This window comes from Pelobates fuscus, chromosome 9 (assembly GCF_036172605.1).
Source record: "Pelobates fuscus isolate aPelFus1 chromosome 9, aPelFus1.pri, whole genome shotgun sequence".
NCBI lineage: Eukaryota > Metazoa > Chordata > Amphibia > Anura > Pelobatidae > Pelobates > Pelobates fuscus.
Window position 1 is genome coordinate 86,539,926 of NC_086325.1, and position 22,946 is coordinate 86,562,871.

Consider the following 22,946-nt stretch of genomic DNA (forward strand, 5'->3'; position numbering starts at 1 on the left):
AAGATTACTCCAAGCACCAAGATCACTTCAGTAATTTGAAGTTTTTATAGTGACAGAAGTGTCCCTTTAAAAAAAAAAAAAAAAAGCTCTCTAGGCATAATAAACCTTTATTTTGGCCTGAATTTGCAATTAGTTTTTTCAATTCACACTCAACTCTGATGTTTGGGAAGGGAACTTCTGGTTATCCTGTCATTCTTCACTACCCTCCAGCATTTGACAGCAGGGTAGGAGAAGCTTTTTTTTTTACACTAATTACTAGTTGAAAGGGAAATCTAACTAGTTGTAATGCTGTCAGGGTGGACAGCCAAGAAATTGCACACACAATTGAAATTAACTATCTTCTGAAAAGATTTACTTTTCTAAAAAGACTGGGGTCATATACATACATTGTTCCACATTAAATTATAAGAGTTTAACATAAAATATATTTCAATAATTTCATTAATAAAATAATAATAAAAAAAAGGCAATCATTTAAGTTTTCAAATTACATTTCCCTACTAATCATGCTATAATTTTGTTCCATATCTAGTCTTTCACCGGGTATTATATTAATTTCACCCCAGAAAAACAAACTAGGACTTATTTTCGGGTGATGTCTTATTTCAGGGGGAAACGGTAGCAAGCATGTTCTAGAAAGTAGGTGTACATTTGGGGGAATTCCCCCCCAAACAGACCAGTTCACTAGCTCATGGAGTCCAGCAAATCTAGGTTTGGGGAAAATTCCCCGAACAGATTGGCAGGCTAGCAACTAGGAATTATATTAAGAGCATCATCCGAACATAAGCTAGGGCTTATTTTGTCTTATTTTTTGGTACAATATTACAAGACAAAACATTAATTACTGTACTTAAAAGATTATTACATAACGCAGACCAATATTAACCTACAAACCCCAGCACCAGGGTGCCCAAAAATCCCCTCCTGGAAACCAGGAAATGATAAGTTGAGAGAGTGAGCAGCAATGCAAGACTTTTTATATTGGTTTACCCACCCTTCCACTTTTGCAGGGGGACCAACTTCCTCCGCAGGCATGAGAGGAACTAGTGAGCAACATAAACACCACACTTGCATTCACTGACATGAAATCAAGGAGTGTGTGTATACAATACTAGGATACCAACATAAAAGCACATCAATCATGGTAGAGACTGAAACAAACCACGTCTGTATAATCACTTGCTATCAGGTCATGAGCATGATGCCAAGTGACATTAGCAACTATGAACATATGCGCAGTTAATGGGTCATACAAATATTAAAAATACACAGTTAAAATTCTAAAGCAAATCTGTGGGTTTTTTTTTTTAAACTGAGCACTAATTTAAGACATTATAAATATTTTATTTCTACCATCATTTTACTCACAAGACGACCATGGTATGTCTCATGTAATATACATGGTTAAGTTCCTTTTAAGCTTGCAAGGGTAAAACGGTCTATTGTGTTCAAGCTTGCAAGGGTAAAGTGGCAGTGGAGATGGTGGTGGTGTGAGGGATGACAAACCTGTGCATGGTGTGAGGAGTGGACAGAAACTAATTATTAAGCATTGTTTCGCTAACGTTCATTACAGTTGTTATGGTGCAGAGGTTATTTGGGTAACTACGCCCCACACGAGGGGGGGAGATGGTATCCAAAGGCTCTTTGCATTATAACGAGCTGTAGTTCCACAACTATCACATGGCTTAGATATGCAGTGAAATTGTGGACATGGAGAAGAGACTATAAAAATACCTACGCAGGTTCATCGAAAGGGTCCCTCAACCTTAAATTAAAATATGAGGCATATAGGCTAAGGAGTTAGAATATCATCTGTATGCACTGTAAACGCTGCACTTCTGTGTTATTATGCACATGTATTGCTTGAGCGCTTAAAGGACCACTATAGGCACCCAGACCACTTCAGCTCAATGAAGTGGTCTGGGTGCCAGGTCTATCTAGGTTTAACCCTGCCTGCTGTAAACATAGCAGTTTCAGAGAAACTGCTATGTTTACATTAGGGTTAATCCAACCTCTAGTGGCTGTCTCATTGACAGCTGCTAGAGGCGCTTCCGTGCTTCTCACTGTGCTTTTCACAGTGAGAAGATGCCAGCGTCCATAGGAAAGCATTGAGAATGCTTTCCTATGGACTGACTGAATGCGCGCTGGAGAAAAGTAAGTGATTTAACCCCTTCCTCCAACTTTAGCCCGGCGGGAGGGGGACCCTGAGGGTGGGGGCACCCTCAGGGCACTATAGTGGTCCTTTAATTGGTGTAATTGATAATGTATCAAAAAGTGGACAGGTGTCTTCACACATAACCAGGAAGGTTCCATTCAGAAAGAGAAAGGGACATTTTATTTACATATTTTTGTTTAATATACAGGTGTACTGCCCATACACTTTTTTACAGCATCTGAAGAATGCCATTTTGGAGAAAACACAGATCAACTGATTGCTTGTAAAACACAATTTCTGTGTTTTGTGTAAATGTTTAGCTTTTCTTCTGAACTGATGTTACATGGTTTTGTTTTGATATTTTGCGACTTTATTTAAAGCGGCACAGTCATGGCCGAATACGTTTTTTTTTGTTTTGGTTTTCTAACCCCCCTCCCGACTCATCTAATTGACCCCTTAGTCACCCCCAAATGCCTCTAAGCCCCCCATATTACCTATTTTTTATTCTATATTTTCAGCCCCGACCTATATTCAGTGCACCGCCATCTTTGTGTGGGTAGAGGAAGATCCTGTGGGACACGTCATCTGCCCACACTAGATAGCACTGTGAGATTCCCGCACATGCCCAGTTAAACACTTGGGCATGCGAACAGGAATTTCATCTATTCATTCATCAGAAAGGCGAATGAATGAATAGAAAAAGCAGATGAACAAACAAACACTGTGTATCAGTGTTCGGTCAGATTTTTACAAGGAGGGAGCTACCGGCCCCCACCCCTGAGGTGGGGGACCATAAATCACAATGGGGGGGGTTACGGTCCTCCCCCCGACCCCCACCCCTGAGCGGCGGGTGGGGGAGGAACCTACTGTACCCCCCCCCAGCCCCCACCCCTGAGCGGTGGGTGGGGGCCATAAATTACAATGGGGGAAGGGGGAGACACCTACTGTCCTCTCCCCTAGCCCCCACCCTTCAGCGGTGGGTGGGGGCCATAAAGATAATGAGAGGGGACGATGGACCTACAGTCCTCCCCCCACCCCTGGGCAGCGGGTGGGGGAAATAAAGATAATTTGGGGGGGGAGAGAGAGACCTACTGTCGTTCCGTTTCCCCCCCTCCCCCCCCCCCCGGGCGGCGGCCATAAAGATAATGGGGGAGAAACCTACTGGTTCCCCCCAGGGTGACGCGTGGGGGCCCCAAGACAAATCCCCCCCCCATCAAAGGTGACTTGGGGTCCCCGAGCCCCTAGTCACTCCCTCACCCAAAAAAAAAGTTACCACCTACCTACCTCCCTCACCCTAAAAAATTGTGAGGGGGTAATAAAATAACCTATAAAGAAAAATTAAGGTTACCATTCGACGTCTTTTTTTCTAAAATCTTCATTTTTCAGCCCCAAAAAAGGCCAAATAAAAAACCATCATACCCGAACTGAAAATATAAAAAACCCGAGCGCATTAAAAAAAAGCCTTGCCCCGCCTGCAATTAGGCTAAGAACACTGATTGGTTGGTTTAAGCCAGAGTGCTCTTTGGCAATTTACACAGTGTGGGAAAATTCCAAAGAACTTTCCCACGCTGTGTAAAATGACAGCACTGTGATTGGATGGTTTAAACCAACCAGAGTGTTAGTTATTTTATACAGCGTGGGAAAGTTCTTTGGAATTTTCCCACGCGGTGTAAAATATGACTCAGAGCTTTCTGATTGGTTGGCTTAAACCAACCAATCATTGTGCTCTGAGCCTAATTGCAGGGCGTGGTAGCCTTGACCCGCCCTGCGGAGCTCAGTATGTGGCGTGCCCTCGAAGGGTGAAGATGGATTTTTTTTCCCGCAGTCGTGTTTTTTGGTTTTTTTTGGAGTTCGACGGGATTTATGGCTTTTTATTTGGCCTTTTTAGGGGACGAAGAAAGAAGATATTTAAAAAAAAAAAAAAAAAAAAAAAAAACGACATCTAATGGCAAGTTTATTTTTTTTTTCTTTACTTTCTTTCACTTATTAGGATGAGGGGGGTAGGCAGGGATTTATTTTATTGGGGGAATGGGGGGGTGACTAGGGGCTCCGGGACCCCTAGTCACTGAAAAAGGTGGTGGGAGGGATTTTAAACTTGGCCCCCACCTGCCGCTCGGGGCACAATAGGTTCCCCCCTCTTATAGTTAATGGCTCCCCACCTGCCGCTCAGGGCTGGGGGCAGGGAACAATAGGTTCCCCCCTCTTATTGTTGTTTATGGCCCCCACCTGCCGCTCAGGGGGGGAGGCAATAGGTCTCCCCCCCTCTTATTGTTAAGGGCCCCCACCCACCGCTTAGGGGTGGGGGCCAAGGGGGGAGGTAACAGGTGCCCCCCCCCCCCCTCTTACTTTTAAGGGCCCCCACCCGCCGCTTTAAAGGAAACTAAAGACAGGAAGAAAAGAAGAACAGATCATGAGAGAGGGGGAGAAGAGGAAGAGATTGAGGAAAGGTAAGTTCGGCATGACAGTGCTGCTTTAAAGTTGAACTGTCATTTCTCTGGAACCATAATATTGGTTTTGACCATACTGAATACACAACTTCCTCTTTAGACAAAAAGGCAAGTTTACACATTGCAAAAATATTTAAAAAAAAAGATTGTGTTTGGAATACAGATGTGTATTCTTAATGCGATAATGCTCTAGTCTCTGTTTAGGTGACAGGGACCCACTGGCACGGTTAAAAGAGAGCATACTCATCCTTTCTTCCTGGCAACAGTGGTTTCCAGCATGCAGCTCCCCCCCTTTGGCCGAGATCGATAGATGATATCAGCCAATCCAATGCATTCTTGTAGGAAAGCATTGGGAGGCTAGTGTGCATGCAAAAAGCCACATAGCTCTGCAACCATCTGATTGAAATAGTGCAGTCTATTTGTATTTTGCAGAAACAGCTTTAGTGACTGTGGTACTGAATGACAGTGTTCACTGACTGCCACTGGAAGTCAGGTAGCACTGCAAAAAACAAACAAAACGTTACCATTCTTGCAAAACATTTAGGCGATGTGAGAAATTTCAGAGGCTTAGTGCACTTAAAGCAAAACTATGTCCAAAAATGCATAAACTTGTAGCGAAAGAAAAAGAAAAAAAAAACACTATATTTCATAAGCCATAACAACTCACATTTCATTAGCTGCAGAACTGTCCACTGGAATAAACGAAGTAGTGCTGGGCGCTGGCTCATCAAATGATCTCATACATAAACACGGGAGACAAAATTCAGTCCAAAGTTTAGATATGTGTAGTTTTATGAGATAACTACTACTATTAGTCTCTTATGTGGGACTTGGTTTGGTGTGCATACTTTTGTGTATGTTTGTTGGTTTTATTGAGAGGACCATTGGATAAGGTTGATTTAGGTTAATAGTTAGAAACATAGAATGTGACGGCAGATAAGAACCATTCGGCCCATCTAGTCTGCCCAATTTTCTAAATACTTTCATTAGTCCCTGGCCTTATCTTATAGTTAGGATAGCCTTATGCCTTATCCCACGCATGCTTAAACTCCTTTACTGTGTTAACCTCTACCACTTCAGCTGGAAGGCTATTCCATGCATCCACTACCCTCTCAGTAAAGTAATACTTCCTGATATTTTTAAACCTTTGTCCCTCTAATTTAAGACAATGTCCTCTTGTTGTGGTAGTTTTTCTTCTTTTAAATATAGTCTCCTCCTTTACTGTGTTGATAGCCCTTTATGAATGTAAATGTTTCTATCATATCCCCCCTCCTGTCTCGTCTTTCCTCCAAGCTATACATGTTAAGATCCTTTAACCTTTCCAGGTAAGTTTTATCCTGCAATCCATGAACCAGTTTAGTAGCCCTTCTCTGAACTCTCTCTAAGGTATCAATATCCTTCTGAAGATACGGTCTCCAGTACTGTGTACAATACTCCAAGTGAGGTCTCACCTGGAGTACTGTACACAGTACTGGAGGCCGTTGCCTCACTTTCCCACTGTTTCATCTATATATTTTAAACTCGCACCAGTCTCACCAAGTCAGAATCTCACTAAGCATGACATGAGTTTTAGCCCAAGCAGAGGCAGAGAAATTATTGCACAACATTTCATGATAAAAATTCCAGACAGAGTGGTATGTGTTTTTCTAAACTCATCAACCAGGAAGAGTAGAGGTTAAAAAATGTAAAAATAATTACACTTTTTTCAGCCTGTCCAAGGCATGTAGGATTAGTATCTGTGTGGACACCACAAAAAAACGGATAGTGTCAGCCTGGAAGAGTATTTAAGCTGACAGTCAGCCCAGGGGATCTTATACAGAGGAGGAGGAAAAAGTAATCCATCTCTGGTATTAAGCTTTATTTTTACGGCTGCAGGGAGAGGTTTATTAAATATAACCACTTCAGAAAAATTAAGTGGTTTTGGGGCTTAGTACTTTCAAGTGATAATTACACAATACAAGAGTTGGCAAGTAGGCTACAGTTTGTGTTTATTTTGCAGTTTGGGAGCAAGGTAGCATGTAACAACCGATTCCAACATTTTTGAATGAGATCGTAGTAGAGCGAGTCATTTTACCGATTAATCAAAATTAGAACAAAAGTAAATAAGTACTGCTGACATCCACTTTTTACATGAGACTGCTTAGTGATCAGCTGCCACAGCAATCATATGACTAAGAACTGCACACATTTGCACCAGGGGGACTTCCAATCAGCAACTGCAAATCACTGCAATCAGATAATACATGCAACATGTACTACAGTACAAAGAGGTAGGTGCAAAGCTCATCACAGAGAACTGCAAATAACTGAAGTGGTCACAGGCAACTCAGCAATAGTACATTTTAAAGAAACTAGACAATATTATACAGACTAAGAAACGTTATAGTTGGTGTAAGTTAATCCAACGTTTAATCAAAAGGAAGGCCGTGTAGATATTGTCAAATACGGTGTACTTCATAAAACGAAATTCCAACAAAATGCTACAAGGCAGATCTGCCAACTGAATACAGAAGGTGTACAAATAGAGCAAGTATACTGGAAGTGCATATCTAGAGATATTCACAAAATCAAAAATATGAGAGCATCTAGTCTACTTTATAACGGACAAGATTAGACTAAATCTATCTAGATTCCAAGAGTACGATGAGGTCAGCAAAATTATACAAGACTTTTAGAAACAATTAGATTTGTTTGGCAGTCCTAAAAAAAAAAAAAAAGAAAGAAAAAAAAAAGAAATTGCTAGTACCTCACCCTAACCTCGCTTAAAAGAACACTAAAGACATCCAGTCTACTTAATCTCAATCTTAATCTCAATCTAAATGCTTCCTTTACAACGACCCAGCGAAACAGTTATGTGATCATGCAGCTCATTGGAAAGCACTGAATTCAAAGCTTTCCTATGACAAGCATTTGAAAGTGTGCAGTGCTCATTGCGCAATCACATCAGCCACCAATGCTCCACATTGGGTTGGACTGGACCATCAACTAGAGAGCTAGATGACGTTGTGGGAGTAGGCATGGTCAAGGACATCAAAGCATTGGAGAAAAGGCAAAACTAACTACCGGTAGGTACTAGGACACTGACAATAGGAATACAGGTTTGCATTCCTGAAGCTAGTGTTTAATTGTGCAGCAACTACAAATTAGGACGGCAAAGGGAATCCACTACCTCTGATTTTTATGTTCATTAAAGGACCACTATAGGCACCCAGTCCACTTCAGCTGAATGAAGTGGTCTGGGTTCCAGGTCCATCCAGGGTTAACCCTGGCTGCTGTAAACATAGTTTCAGAGAAACTGCTATGTTTACTTTAGGGTTAATCCAGCCTCTAGTGGCTGTCTCATTGACAGCCACTAGAGGTGCTTCCGCGCTTCTCACTGTGAAAATCTCAGTGAGAAGACACCAGCGTCCATAAGAAAGAATTGAGAAATGCTTTCCTATGGAGTAACTGAATGTGTATTTAGCCGATGACGTCTGAAGGAGGAGGAGAGTCCCCAGCGCTGAGGGAGCCCGGCACTGGAGAAAGGTAAGAGTTTAACCCCTTAACCCCTTAACCCCTCTTGAACCCTGACGGGAGGGGGGCTTTAGTAATACTATAGTGCCAGGAAATGAGTTTGTTTTCCTAACACTATAGTGGTCCTTTAACAAAGCAAAAAAAAAAAAAAAAAGCTTCAGTGATTGTTGATTTCGGTCAAAAATTGCATAATTATATGCAAACTGTTATGAGGTCACCTCCCTATACGACTCCTGAATTGGTCCAGACCTACATTTTCAAAACTACAATTAGAATCTTTCCAATCAAATAACTCCTGTTCCAGCACCCTTAATCCTGCAAAGCTAATTATTGCAGTTTTTTTTTAATAATTATCTTTGTGGGGTAACTCCACATCTACTGTCTGCCAGACAGCCACTATAGGGACTTCCGGGCTGTTAGGCAGTATAAGGCTTTCCTTTGTGGAAATCATAATGCGAGAGGAGGGTTTTTTAACACTTTCTGCACTGTGGGGGGATGGAGGCCACTATATTATTATTGTTGGTGTTTATATTGCGCCAACTAATTCCACAGTTCTTTACAATATTATGGAAGGGGGAGAGGGGAGGAATTTACAATAAATGAGACAATTAAACAGTGACACAGGAACAATAGGCTGATGAGGGCCATGCTCAAACAAGCTTATAATCTAGAGCAGGCATAGACAACCTTCGGCATTCCAGATGTTTTGGACTACACCTCCCACCATGATGCTCTGCTAGCATTTTGGGTGTGAGAGCATTATGGGGGGGTGTAATCCACAATATCCGGAGTGCGGAAGGTTGCCTATCCCTAGTCTAGAGGATGGAGCTAATGTGTCAGGAAAACAACTTTGTTCTACAGTAACTAAAGCAACATGGTTCTACAGCAACTAAAGAAAGTTAAAGGGACACTGTAGGCCACAAACAACCTTAGCTAGTGATTTGACTCCCAAATGGCAGATAAATGAGCAGTGAGATTGCAGGGACATGAACTATGCACCAAAACAGCTTCATCAAGCTTAAGTTTTTTGGTGACTACAGTGTCCCATTAACCCCTTAAGGACCAAACTTCTGTAATAAAAGGGAATCATGACATGTCACACATCATGTGTCCTTAAGGGGTTAAAGTACCACTATAGGCACCCAGACCACTTCAGCTTAATGAAGTGGTCTGGGTGCCAGGTCCATCTAGGATTAACCCTTTCTTTCAGAGAAACTGCTATGTTTACAAATGGGTTAATCCAGCCTCTAGTGGCTGTCTCATTGACAGCCGCTAGAGGCGCTTCTCACTGATTTTCACAGTGAGAAGACGCCAGCGTCAATAGGAAAGCATTGAGAATGTTTTCCAATGGACTGGTTGAATGCACGCGCGGCTCGTGCTGCGAATGCGCATTCAGCCGATGACGGGGAAAGGATGAGCAAAGGTATGAGATTAACCCCTTCCTCACCCTAGAGCCCGGCCCTGAGGGTGAGGGGGACTCAAGTACCCTATAGAGCCAGGAAAACAAGTATGTTTTCCTGGCACTATCGTTGTCCTTTAATGTAAATAAATGCAAAAGGTTTGTACTTCGGGTAAAGAATGCACCAACAATTTACACCCTAAAAGCAGTGAATTAGGGATAACAAACAAACAAGAATAATTTGGGAATTGTTATTAACAAAAAAAAATAGGCAATGTGCAATGTCTATCAGCAGTTGCCAAGGCCAGTAAGGTATTGTCATATATAAAAAGGAGCATGAATTCTTGAGATGAAAATACAATGTTGCCTGTTTATAAATCAATGGTAAGACCACACGTTGAATATACTGGGACATTTTAGTTATGAGGAAAGATTAACAAATGTTAATCTATTTAGTTTAGAAAAACATTGCCTCAGCGGGGACATGACAGAATTATACAAATATATTCGGGGCCAATACAAACCATCGTCTGAAAATCTATGCGTAAACAGGACTATACATCTTAGGCAAGATCATGCATTTAGACTGGAAGAAAATAGATTTAGGCCAAAGCAAAGGATGGTTTTTAGAATTCCCTGCTTGAAGAGGTGGAGACACTGAAAGTCTGTGCAGTACTGCCCGAGGAAGCACCTCTAGTAGCCATCTGAGGAGTGACCAATGGAGGTGTCCCTAGGCTGTAATGTAAACACTGACTTTTCTCTGAGAATACAGGGTTTACTGCAAAAAGCCTGCAGGGACTGACAATACTCACCAGAACAACTACATTAAACTGTAGTTGTTCTGGTCACTATAGTGTCCCTTTAAATCTAAGGCAAAAAGAGCCAAATACCATTCATACACGCAGTAGCAATTATACGTCTAAACTAATTCATGGCAAATAGGACTGAGTAGCCTTTTATTGGAAATGGCCTTATAAACTAAGTGAGCTTAACAGAAAAAAAACAAAAAAAAAACCTAATGGAGGAAACGTTGCCAAATTCATGAAATTGTTGAAGCAGTTGCGAATGCAATGTAGAGACTTTGAAGAACAGTTTTAACAGGCATTAATATGTTCTTGTCCCTTCTTGTAGCATACTTACTTGGCAGTGCTTTTAGGGGGGGAATTTAAGTTGTCAAGTGCGCCGCCACCTTCATTCGCATTAGAAAAATCACAGTTAACACAAATTGTGCTTTTTATGTTTTTTATAACAGGTCCCAAACTTTTGACCCACCTGCATCTATCCTCTGGTCCAACAAAGCAGTCAAAAAAAAAAAAAAAAAGCCAACAATTTTGCACCAACTAAAACCTGAGAAAAATGTACAGAAAGCTCACCTCTGTGCAGTTTGTGTCTGCTGTAATAGATAAGTTGATCTGATGCAGACTTGTATAACAGACATTTAGGGTTAAAAACAATGTAAGAAAATAAGTAATCCTGCAGCCCAGTTAAGCAAGGACTCTTAATGTAGTCTGTAATGGAAGAACGCTACAGATACATAGGAAGATCACTACCTATCTCCAAAACACGAGAGAACTCGCAACCCAAATGGAGTGAATAGAAGTGGCCATTAAAGTGTGGAAACTAGAATGAAAGAAGGTGGGAGTAGATGTGAGCTAAAATTAAAATGTTATATTGCTGAAAAGAGACGTGTCCATTAAGTTCAGCCTCTCTTACAGCTGTTCAACAAAAAAACAAAAAACAGTTTGAAGTGCTTCCAATCTTGCAAACAAACTAGGGGAAACATTCCTTCTTGACCCCAGGACTGCAATCAGATCTCTCCCTGGATAAAGAAGGTATATCGCATGACAAAAACAACTTTATCTTAAATTTTAGGGAATCAAATTTAACCTTTACATTGTGCTTGCAGAATTACTAGCAAATGTTTCTATTTCCCTAAAATTAGATTAAAAACAGCCATGCCAGGCAATTCAGACTGTGCCAGCTGGCACAGATATAAGAAGACTATGCTTTGCATCTCTGTAATAAGGAAAACCCTCCTCTGTGCATCTCTCCTGCTTATCCTCAGTCTCAGGGGAAAACAATGCCTGCAAGGAGCAGGCACTGTGGAGAGAAAGTAACAGATTGATTTATTACAGGAGCTTTAGACAGGCTAACTGAGTATAGAGAGAACAGATACGTTTTATTTATTACCATAAAGCCAAAATAAAGTCTGTCCTTCACAAACAGGGGTATTGCTGGAGAGGAGTGTCTCACAGCATACCGTATGCAACACCTACTGAAAACAGGACTGATGCTCTCAGCAGGACACAGCGATAATGAAAATACATTAAAAATTGTATTTTAATCGCGTTAAGGAAACCACTCCATTATATAACATGAGTCAAGCCAGATGGTTAGAAAACTGCAAACCTATATAGGTCATGACAGGTTCACTATAGGGGAAGGGAAAACTGCAATAAAATTAAGGCAGATCTGTAATGATGGGGAGAGGGTGGCATGAAAGTTGCAAATACTTTTATTCATAAATAAAAATTGGTGAAACAGTTGGAGAAAGACTCAATGGTGAATTCAGCACAAAACTCACTGCACTTGTACTTAGTGAGTTAATGAATACGATTTTAATCCTTCAAACATGATTTTTGTTTTAGGGATGTGGACCACCATTTTATATTTTATATTTTCAGATATACATTCACACAAACCGTACCTGCAAGGGTGGTATAAATGAAATCCATAACAAACATACAGCGAGAGAGAGCAAGAGATGTAGCAGTAGTAAGTGGCTGAAAGGTAAGTGGTGTATTCTGTAATATCCAGGCATTAAGTCATTGTCCTGCAAAACTCAATTGTTAACCACAGAGACATTCCACTTTTACCAGCACGTCCTGTCTATAGAATATATGACTCACTGCAAACAGCTTATTGTTAATCTCTTTTTAGAGTGGGTTTTCTTTTGGGAGCGACAGAAACCATTCAAAATATATGCAGTAAGGTAGGCAATTAAGTTAGGTCAGGGTTGTATGCATATCCAGAAACTAAGGCCTCCAACCTGCCCACTAGATGTCAAGTAAAGCACAGCGTATTTAGGCAGTCATATAAAATTGGTGTGAAGATAAAACGTTCGTAATCAGAAGAGGAAAAGTTAGTAATCTTCACATAGAGTATGCCCAAAGAGCTGTGATTAGACTAGCCAGTTTTTAAAGTAAACATAGCCGCAGCAATCAGCTGTGACAGATTCCAGACACATTTTAAGGACAAGATACCTCATAAATTAGTTGGTGGAGGGCATACAAAAGTAGGTGGACATGAATATAATCAAATGTTAAAACAAAAAGTGCTGCAATCAACAGCCTGCTCTTCGGAGTCCATTGTCTAATGAGAAATGGAAAAGTTAAACTTTAAGATTACTGCTTACAAGGCTTCTAGCTTGTATTGTATGCAGGAGTAAACTATTAGGTGCAAAACCTCAATTTGTTTTTATTTCCGACTAAATATTTATACTTAACTACCCAACTCTGTTTACACTGTATTTAAACTTGATCATCAAGTGTTTGATTAATTTTCTTTTCAACATACCATGTACATGTGTTAAAAAGATATTTTAAATCAGAAATAATCTGTATGTGCTATAAAAAAATATTTTTGGTTGGCAACTACAGTATAATGAATAGATCCACCTAAAAAGCAATTTAAGATCAGAAATGAACCTGTTATACAAAACATACTCTGCTTTCAAATAGCAAAAGAATCATAAGACGAATAAAACAAATATTTTAAAGCACTTTGAAGACTTTTGCCATTTGCACTGATGAAGCCAGTGAGACATCAGACCATCTTACCTCCCAGTCCAAGTAATCACATACATCTTCAAAGTTTGTAAGCAGAGACACTGAGCAGAATAACCGTGGCAGCTCATCCCTCGTCATAGGGGGAAAACGGCTATCTTTAAGGGCACTGCAAAAAGAGACATTTCAGATGTAGCAGGTACCATGAAAGAATGGGTGACAAACTTGATTTAAACACAAAAAAAAAATTGTCACATCTGGTAGAGATCAGTTTAGTCCCATTAGCAGCGGGTGAGAAAGCAAAAAAGTGAAATTTTAATTAACACATCTAAAAAGTAGAAATCAGTGTACCATTTTCTGCAAATTAATATGCATTCATAAATGCTCTATATAGTTTGATTGCCTCTTACCATAGCAGCTAACAGGAGGGCAATAAGGATAATAATCAGTTAACAGGCTTACTAGAAGGAGCAATCCAAATTTTTGATTTAAAGGTTTAACTACCACATGAACACGTTTCCTTACTAAAAAGGTAAACTTCCATTACACATTTTTTTCACAGAAAATAGATTTCCACAGACTTAAACCACAAATGTGTCAGTTTGCACTAGAACAATTGAAAGAACAGTTGTGATTATCATACCCTGTTATTTCAACAGTTCTTCCTGCTCACCCTTCCCTTAATTCCACTCTTTCCCAGGCTCCCTGCCTGTCTAATGTCATGACTTGATCTGGTCCATCAGTGAGCACGAACCGGACTCCACCAAATTTTAAGTGTGCATTGTTTTCACTGCGTAAAGGCACCTTGCCTTTACGTTGATATGTATATATATATATATATAAAAAACAAAAACCACAAAACACCTAGATACTGTTCCAAAAGTTAGGGGGGGAAAAAAATAATGCGAAAACATGTGTGTACGCTGACTGTATATTGTGTGTGTCTGGTGTGTACTGCTGCATCTCTTACTCTAATCACAGGTTGAGGTCTGTAAGTGCTGAAAGTATAGAGCTCACACACTATACTTCCTCTCAATAGCAACTCTGTCACTTGCTGGCAGCAGGGCTTAACTCCCTGCATGGCAGCTGGAACTGTATGTCCTGGTCCTTGGGGCGATACAAATCTCTATGTAAATGTTTATCCAACACACGCACTCCCTAACTAAAAGCACATTATTGTTGACTGACTTGTTGCAGTCTATGGGTGAAATAATTTTGTGATTTTTTTTTTCTCTGCATGTGTTTCAGGACTACCCATAGGACCTTCATCAAGCATGGGTGTATGAGTGTATAGGCCTCTAAAATTTCCACTCATCACTAGACAATAGAGTGTGATAATTCTGCTCTGGTGAATAGAAATTTACTCCTGGTGGGTAGACTATGGCATGCAGTGAAGAGTAACTTTTAAGACCTTGCTAGGAGCCAAGGACCACACCATTTTAAGCCATGTTTATTTAGAAGCTTCTCTCTCTCTCTCTCTCTCTCCCCCCCCCCCCCCCCCTCCCCCTTTCAATTTGTGTAGTTCACCATATCCCCACCAATACACGGAGTGATTTTCTTTAAACCCTGAATGCAGTTTAAATGTCTGACACTGCTGTCGTCATCTGTGCGGAGCATATCAATGCAATGAAAGCTTAGTGGGGGCTGGAGGCAAGGTTGAGGTCTATGGCCTTAGCAACACATCCTAACATTCACTGTGCTGAAGTCAGCAGCAAATTGTATAGTGTGTCAAATCATGTGCTTGAGTTTGATATGATGCAAAGAAGAGGGCGGTGCCATCAAAAGTACTTTCCTTTAAACTAACACTAGTGTTAGGAACACAAACATGTATTCCTGACTCTAAAGTGTCAAAAACACTATCTAGCCTCACTGCGTGAAATCTCACCTTTATTCCAATGTGCTCTGGTGCTGGCTCTGCCCCTGATCTGGCTCTTTGGCACAGCCAAATACCACGCTGGCTCATCGGCATCTCCTCAGAGATGCATAACATATCCAGTGTCTCCATGCAGAGGGTGGAGACACAATGTCCAGCACTGCTTCAGGAAGCACCTCTAGTAGCCATCTGAGGAGTGGCCACTGGAGGTGTCCCTAGGCTGTAATGTAAACACTGCCTTTTTCAATGAATGTTTACTGCAAAAAGCCTGCAGGGACTGACACTACTCACAAGAACAAGTACTTTAAGCTATAGTTGATCTGGTGACGCTCACAAGACTACCTCCATGTACTCAGTGGGATTACAGGTGCCTCAAAGGAAGGGGGCAGGTCATCTGTTATCTTTATTAAGGGGACACAAAGCACCAAAACAATTATCTTAAACAAAACAGCAAAAGGAGAGGTTTTGAGGACAGTCAGAATAAGACACTCCCAATAAGATGATCTCTAACTAGTGTGGAAGGACTTTGTCATTAGCGTTCTTTGATCTTTCAAAGTATCTTTTTTTGAAAATGTTAACAAATTAACACTATAAAATTAACACTATAATGCATGGCAAACACGGGATCATGGATCACCTACACAAGCCCTTTATGTAGTATCTTCAATTGTGTAAAAAATAAATCAAAGTACCGTATATACTCGAGTATAAGCCGAGTTTTTTAGCACATTTTCTGTGCTAAAAAACCCCAACTCGGCTTATACTCTAGTCAATTGTCTGTATTATGGCAATTTACATTGCCATAATACAGACAATGGGGCTGTGGGGGCTGCAGAGATCTTACTTACCTCTCCTGCAGCTCCTGTCAGCTCTCTCCTCCTCCGCGCCGTCCGTTCAGCACCTCGGTCAGCTCCCAGTGTAAGTCTCGCGAGAGCCGCGGCTCTCGCGAGACTTACACTGGGAGCTGACAGAGGGAGCTGCACAGACCGCGCGGAGGAGGAGGGAGCTGACAGGAGCTGCAGGAGAGGTAAGTTACAGCTCTGCCAGCACCCCCTCTCCCCCCACTGAACTGCCAATGCCACTGGACCACCAGGGAAGGAGAGCCCCCCTTCCTGCTATGTATCAAGCAGGGAGGGGGGACGAAAAAAAAAGATAGTAATAAAAAAAATTAAATGATATATAATAATAAAAAAATAAATAATAATTAAATTAAATAAATAAAATAATAATTTAAAAAAATTAAAATAATAAAACAATTTTAAAAAATTGCCCACCCCCCACCAAGGCTCTGCAACACACACACACACACGCTGCACTCATACGCACACGCTGCACTCATACGCACACGCTGCACTCATACGCACACGCTGCATTCATACGCACACGCTGCATTCATACGCACACGCTGCATTCATACGCACACGCTGCATTCATACGCACACGCTGCATTCATACGCACACACTGCATTCATACGCACACACTGCATTCATACGCACACACTGCATTCATACGCACACACTGCATTCATACGCACACACTGCATTCATACGCACACACTGCATTCATTATACACACTGTAAATAAATATTCAATTAATATATTTTTTTTAGGATCGAATTTTATTTAGAAATTTACCAGTAGCTGCTGCATTTCTCACCCTAGTCTTATACTCGAGTCAATACGTTTTCCCATTTTTGGGGGGTAAAATTAGGGGCCTCGGCTTATATTCGGGTCGGCTTATACTCGAGTATATACGGTAGGTGCATTTTTGAGTCATGCAGCTTCAGAAATTATACCATTTATATGTACAAATGTTCATAACTGGTGATACTCACTCTTGCAGCAAGCAGACTCACAACTTGCAGTTTTCAACTACCAGCTTGGCCTAAAATTTATTAAATCCATGAAATGAAGCGCAAAGCATGTCAAAATACATGGTGCGTAAATTGGAGTTGGCAGCTTGCACTGTGCCTATTTGCCTCCTGCGTTTGTAAGAGGTGTGTGTGTGTGTGCTGTGAGCATGCACAGCAGTGCTACATACCAGCTGCAATAGCATAGCTCTGACGGGATCAAGAAAGGAGGTGTGAGCATGTAAACAGCACAGCTCCTGCAGGTATAGGAGATTGTTTCGCATAATACGGTACAGGTAGACGGCTGAATGGAGAAGGAATACTTCCTCAAATAATTTCGGGGAAGGCAGTGGAGTCTGGATGAAGCAGATCAAGAAGCAAACAAAATTCAAAAGGTTTGCGGGGATAGATCCTAGCAACACCAAGCTGCAGTGAATAAAGGTTTGCGGGGATAGCTTCCTAGAAACACCAAGCTGCAATGAATAAAGGTTAGTGGGGATAGATTCACAGCACCACGCTGCAGTGAACAAAGGTTTGCAGGGATAGCTTCCTAGCAACACCAAGCTGCAATGAACAAAGGTTAGTGGGGATAGCTTCCTAGAAACACCAAGCTGCAGTGAATAAAGGTAAGTGGGGATAGATTCCTAGCAACACCAAGCTGCAGTGAATAAAGGTTTGCAGGGATAGCTTCCTAGCAACACAAAGCTGCAATGAACAAAGGTTTGTGGGGATAGATTCCTAAGCAACACCAAGCTGCAATGAACAAAGGTTAGTGGGGATAACTTCCTAGAAACACCAAGCTGCAGTGAATAAAGGTTAGTGGGGATAGCTTCCTAGAAACACCAAGCTGCAATGAACAAAGGTTTGTGGGGATAGATTCCTAGCAACACCAAGCTGCAGTGAATAAAGGTTTGCGGGGATAGATTCCTAGCAACACCAAGCTGCAGTGAATAAAGGTTTGCGGGGATAGCTTCCTGGAAACAGCAAGCTGCAGTGAATAAAGGTAAGTGGGGATAGATTCCTAGCAACACCAAGCTGCAATGAACAAAGGTTTGTGGGGATAGATTCTTAAGCAACACCAAGCTGCAATGAACAAAGGTTAGTGGGGATAGCTTCCTAGAAACACCAAGCTGCAATGAACAAAGGTTTGTGGGGATAGATTCCTAGCAACACCAAGCTGCAGTGAATAAAGGTTTGCGGGGATAGATTCCTAGCAACACCAAGCTGCAGTGAATAAAGGTTTGCGGGGATAGCTTCCTGGAAACAGCAAGCTGCAGAGAATAAAGGTTTGCGGGGATAGATTCCTTCCGGTTTCTATTTATTAATATATTGCCGTAGCCTTTTCGAAGATTTTATTGCATTCCATTATTTGTAGATTTTACCTGGTTTCTATTTATTAACTTATTGCAGTAACCTATTTGAAGATTTTATTGCATTCAATTATTTGTAAAGAGTCTTCAGAACAAATTTCAGTATGGAGTTCCCTCCTAAGGTAGCTGGAAAGCAACAGAACAGGCATCGCCATTTCGTTAAAAGCCAAACAACAAGATATTGTGTTTCCGAATATAACAGTCTGCCTCGGATTACATAGAAGCCGTTTTGTTCGTTTACAAAAGCATACCTATTTGCTGGATCCAAATACATAACTCAGTTAAAGGGAATTGTCACCTCTTTGGAATTTACACGGAATAAAACATTGAAAATCACCTAGAACTTGTGGCAACCTTTTTAATTTACAGTTTTCTTTTTACATACATATTAAGCAGTTAGAAAATAACATCTTAATCCAGTTTAGACAAGGCAAACATAGCAAACTAACCAGTTAAGACAACGCCATTTGAATGAAAAAAAGTGAACACTTTTAGGACGGCATGGAACACCCTATTCTAGTGTGAGAATGGTTCAATACCTACTGGCATCAGGGAGACCCAGGTATAAATTCATTCATGCACGCATGCCCTCCTGCTGACAGTGATCGGAGCTGGGCTTTGCCAGCTCCCCAGCATCAATCATTGTGTGATCGGCAGGGTGAGCATGCAGGGGCTGTAATATAAGAGTGAGAGATTTCCCTCTCATGCTGCAATCACACAGACTCTCAAAGTGCTCTGTATTGTGTGAGTTGGTAAATCCCTCTGCTGATGTCCGCATAAAATCACTATAAATAACAGTTGGTTAAGGTCAAGTGTTGTTGCAGGGTTAAGGTATGAGTCAATACACAGTTAAGGTTAGGGGCAGTGTTACAGAGTTAGTGTTTAAATAACAAAAATGTAATTAGATCCTAGACATATGAGGAATTTCACAATCCGTACTCACAAGTTAATCTTTTAACAGTTCAAGGAACACTAATGCATTATGAATACAACCTTATTCCTAACGTTATACTCTGAAGCAGTTTAGCTGTTAACTTGTCCTCAGATTACATCAAGGTATTAACCTTCATTGCCCTCGCCATGCTGCTCTCCTCGCTGCCAGCCCCACCTCTTTGACGGAGATCATTCATTTTGATGATCTCAGCCAATCCAATGCTTCCCTGTAGGAAAGCATTGGGAAACTGGTGTACATCCATGGCGCAAATCAAATGCTGCCCTAGGAGGATCATTTAAGAACAGAGTTTTACTAGGATAGTCAATGCAGCAGCGGCAATAGTGGCTATCTGGAAGACAGCCACTAGACATGAGTAAGTCCTGTAATGGAATGTTTTTACATTGCAGGGTTATAACTACAGGATGACTACACCCAGACCACTTAATTGAGATGATGTGGTCTGGTTGCCTTTAGTGGTATTTTGTATTATGGTGGAAAAAACAACAAATTCTAGGTTTTGTTTTGATTCAGAAGTTGGACCATTGTCTGTGTTCTTAAGGGGTTAAGGAGGGTTATGCATAAAAAGTGTCTGCTCTGAAAATTGGTGCAAACAGAAAATGGACGGAGTCACCAATGCCTGTGGGTTCCACTAGTTTGCAGAGACTACCCCCTTTTAGAACTTTAGACCACTTTAAAAAACACAACAGTACTTAAACATAATTTGTCAATAGTTTTATTCACATTGACAAATATAAATGATTAAACATGGATGAAGGCTTGTTTATTTCTACCAAATATATCTTAAACAATATACGGAAAATAAAAAAAACAAGCAGCAATAATACTTAGCTTATAAAAACGTGCAACAGCCTCCCTAGGTCGCTACCCAGAAAACGACCTATATCATATATAGGAAACCACAACAAAGAGAATTCGGGATATGGCTGTGTGAATCTACAGAAAAGACATAAAACAGAACAGTGTGATATTGTTATAAAACAGTATTATGTGCGCAGCAATCTTTTTCACTCACTAGATGTAGACAATATAAGCGCTCTTAGGGTGCCTCCCCCGATGTAATGGGGGGCTAGCTGGTACTTCTTGTCACCTCTGGATCCTTATTCCACCAAAAGACATCCACAAGTCAGGGTTACATTTTAAAAAATGTATTCACTAAAAAATAAGTAGTCACCAATTTAGCATAGGATATGGATAGCAGAAAAATCGTCCTTCTCGTTTCGTTCTATATGAACTTCCTCAGGGACCACAATTAAAATAATAATGTATCAATACACAATACAAAATAAACATATCCTAAAAGACCCCCTTCCCTGTATCCTTAAATAGTCCCTAAAGTCCATTGGTGGAGCACCCACTGGACTTTAGGGACTAGCCCTAGTTAAGGATACAGGGAGGGGGGTCTTTTAGGATATGTTTATTTTGTATTGATACATTGTTATTGTTTTAATTGTGGTCCCTGAGGAAGTTCAAATAGAACGAAACGCATAGGACTATTTTTCTGCTATCCATATCCTATGCTAAATTGGTGACTACTTATTTTTTAGTGAATACATTTTTTAAAATGTAACCCTGACTTGTGGATGTCTTTTGGTGGAATAAGGATCCAGAGGTGACAAGAAGTACCAGCTAGCCCCCCATTACATCAGGGGAGGCACCCTAAGAGCGCTTATATTGTCTACATCTAGTGAGTAAAAAAGATTGCTGCGCACAGAATACTGTGTTTTATAACAATATCACACTGTGTTCTGTTTTATGTTTTTCCTGTAGATTCACACAGCCATATCCCGAATTCTCTTTGTTGTGTTTATTTCTACATCTGATTTTATTTGTTCACACCTCACAAAACATACTTGTTGAAAGTATGGCACCAAGACCATTTCACGTCAATGAAGCGGTTGTGATGCTTAGTGCCTTGAAGTGCCAACGTGATAAAGAGGGGACACCAGTTAACCCCTGAAACAATTCAGCAACCTAAAATATTTTAGGGATTTGGCATGTTCCCATAAAAGTATTGATAATTTTCTAATTTCACATCTTGAATAGTAGTTTTACAGAAGCATCTAAAGACTCGAATACCTGCAGTTACTGTGTATTTATACATTCCTTTTCCAAATATTTTTATTGAATATTTTTCTATTTATACATTACTATATAGAAAGAAGTGATTTTTTAATATGGGGTTGGGGAGGGAGACAGAGGGAAAGCAAAAATTGGAATTTAAAAATCTGTATGTCCATGGGACTAAAGTACGGTAGTAGCTCAATCTATTTGTCCTGAAGATAAAAATCTCTAAATTAGAAAATATGGGGACCCTGCTTAGACCTAGACATTGTCAGGTTTATTCATTAAACTCTACATTGCCCTTAAACCAAAATGAAAAATTGAGGTAAATTACAGCAGAGCTTAAAAATTTCTCAAACTCTGCTAATGTCACAGCTAGCTATATTATCCTTAGTTTTGCCAAACTGATTTAATATGCAAAAATGTGGAGGTTAGTGTCTCCCCCTTTGTTTTCTATGCTACTGTGTACATGGTGGTTGAATATAATGAATTGAATGTGTGGTGAGAGCGCCAAGGCTGCGGAGAGCGCGCCGCGGCTGGGTGCAACGAAAGGTGTCTGGTGTGTGCACCCGCTGAGTGTAATGCGTGCAAAGTCCATGTGATGACCGAGTAATATGTTTAGTGACTGTGTAACGTGTGCTGGCCGAGAGCAATATGTTTCGTGACTGTGGTTGGTGTGTGCACTGGCAGCATGCACGGTGTGTACACTCTGCAGTAGTTTTATGCAGTGATACTTTATTTCAGCAGAAAATTGCATACTGTGGCACCAAATATTTGCCCTCGCTGACCTAGATAATTTCATGGAAGGAATTTACACAATTATAATTTCCGGAATATATTTAAGGAGTTAGGTTGGCAACACTTAAAAGCCCCATTTAAACATTGCGACCAATACAGAACAGCTGGACTTTATTTATTTTTTTTGTCAATCAAGTTTTTTTTATTGAAAAATAAAGAAGTGTTACATGCAGTTTGTACAATACATTTGAAAAGGAGTGTCTTGACAGTCGGACAAAGTAGCTTTATCATGTTACATGTTAAAATTCCGCTTGTTTGTCCCATTTCTAATTATGTTGCTGAATAGGTAGTACGTGCTCTGCGTGTATGGGAGCATCGTCTGAGTTAGACCTGATGTCGGTCGTGTGTAACTGGTCAGTGAGATGGCCTCAGGTGTTCTGAGGTTGGGCCTCTGGGATAGTTGAGGTCTAAGAACCCCCCTGTATTGGGGTGTCTGCGCCCCCGTCCCAGATTAGGCGCGTGTGGTTGCGTGGATTTCATCCCTCCTCGTTCCCCCTCCCTCCCCTCCCCCTCCCCCCTCCGCCTAGGGCGGAAAAAATCCTTGCACCGGTACTTGTCTTTCTAAAGAAGCATTGGTAAAATCTCACCAATGCCAAGAACAATTTAGTAGAAATTACTGCTTTATATTTAGATTTTGTTCACTTCATTGCCCACTGATAATACAGCATAATCCCATCAGAAATACATATATATTCACACACACACACACACACTATATTATATAAATATATATATATAT

At 40.8% G+C, this 22,946-nt stretch overlaps 1 protein-coding gene across 1 annotated transcript in view; it reads right to left on the reverse strand.

The window, feature by feature from the left end:
- AMMECR1 (AMMECR nuclear protein 1) overlaps positions 1-22,946 on the reverse strand; it is a 194,861-nt gene that overhangs the window by 26,029 nt on the left and 145,886 nt on the right. The window contains exon 5 of the mRNA XM_063432147.1: positions 13,354-13,468. Within this exon, the coding sequence (XP_063288217.1) occupies positions 13,354-13,468 (115 nt within the window). The remainder of the gene's footprint in view (positions 1-13,353; positions 13,469-22,946) is intronic.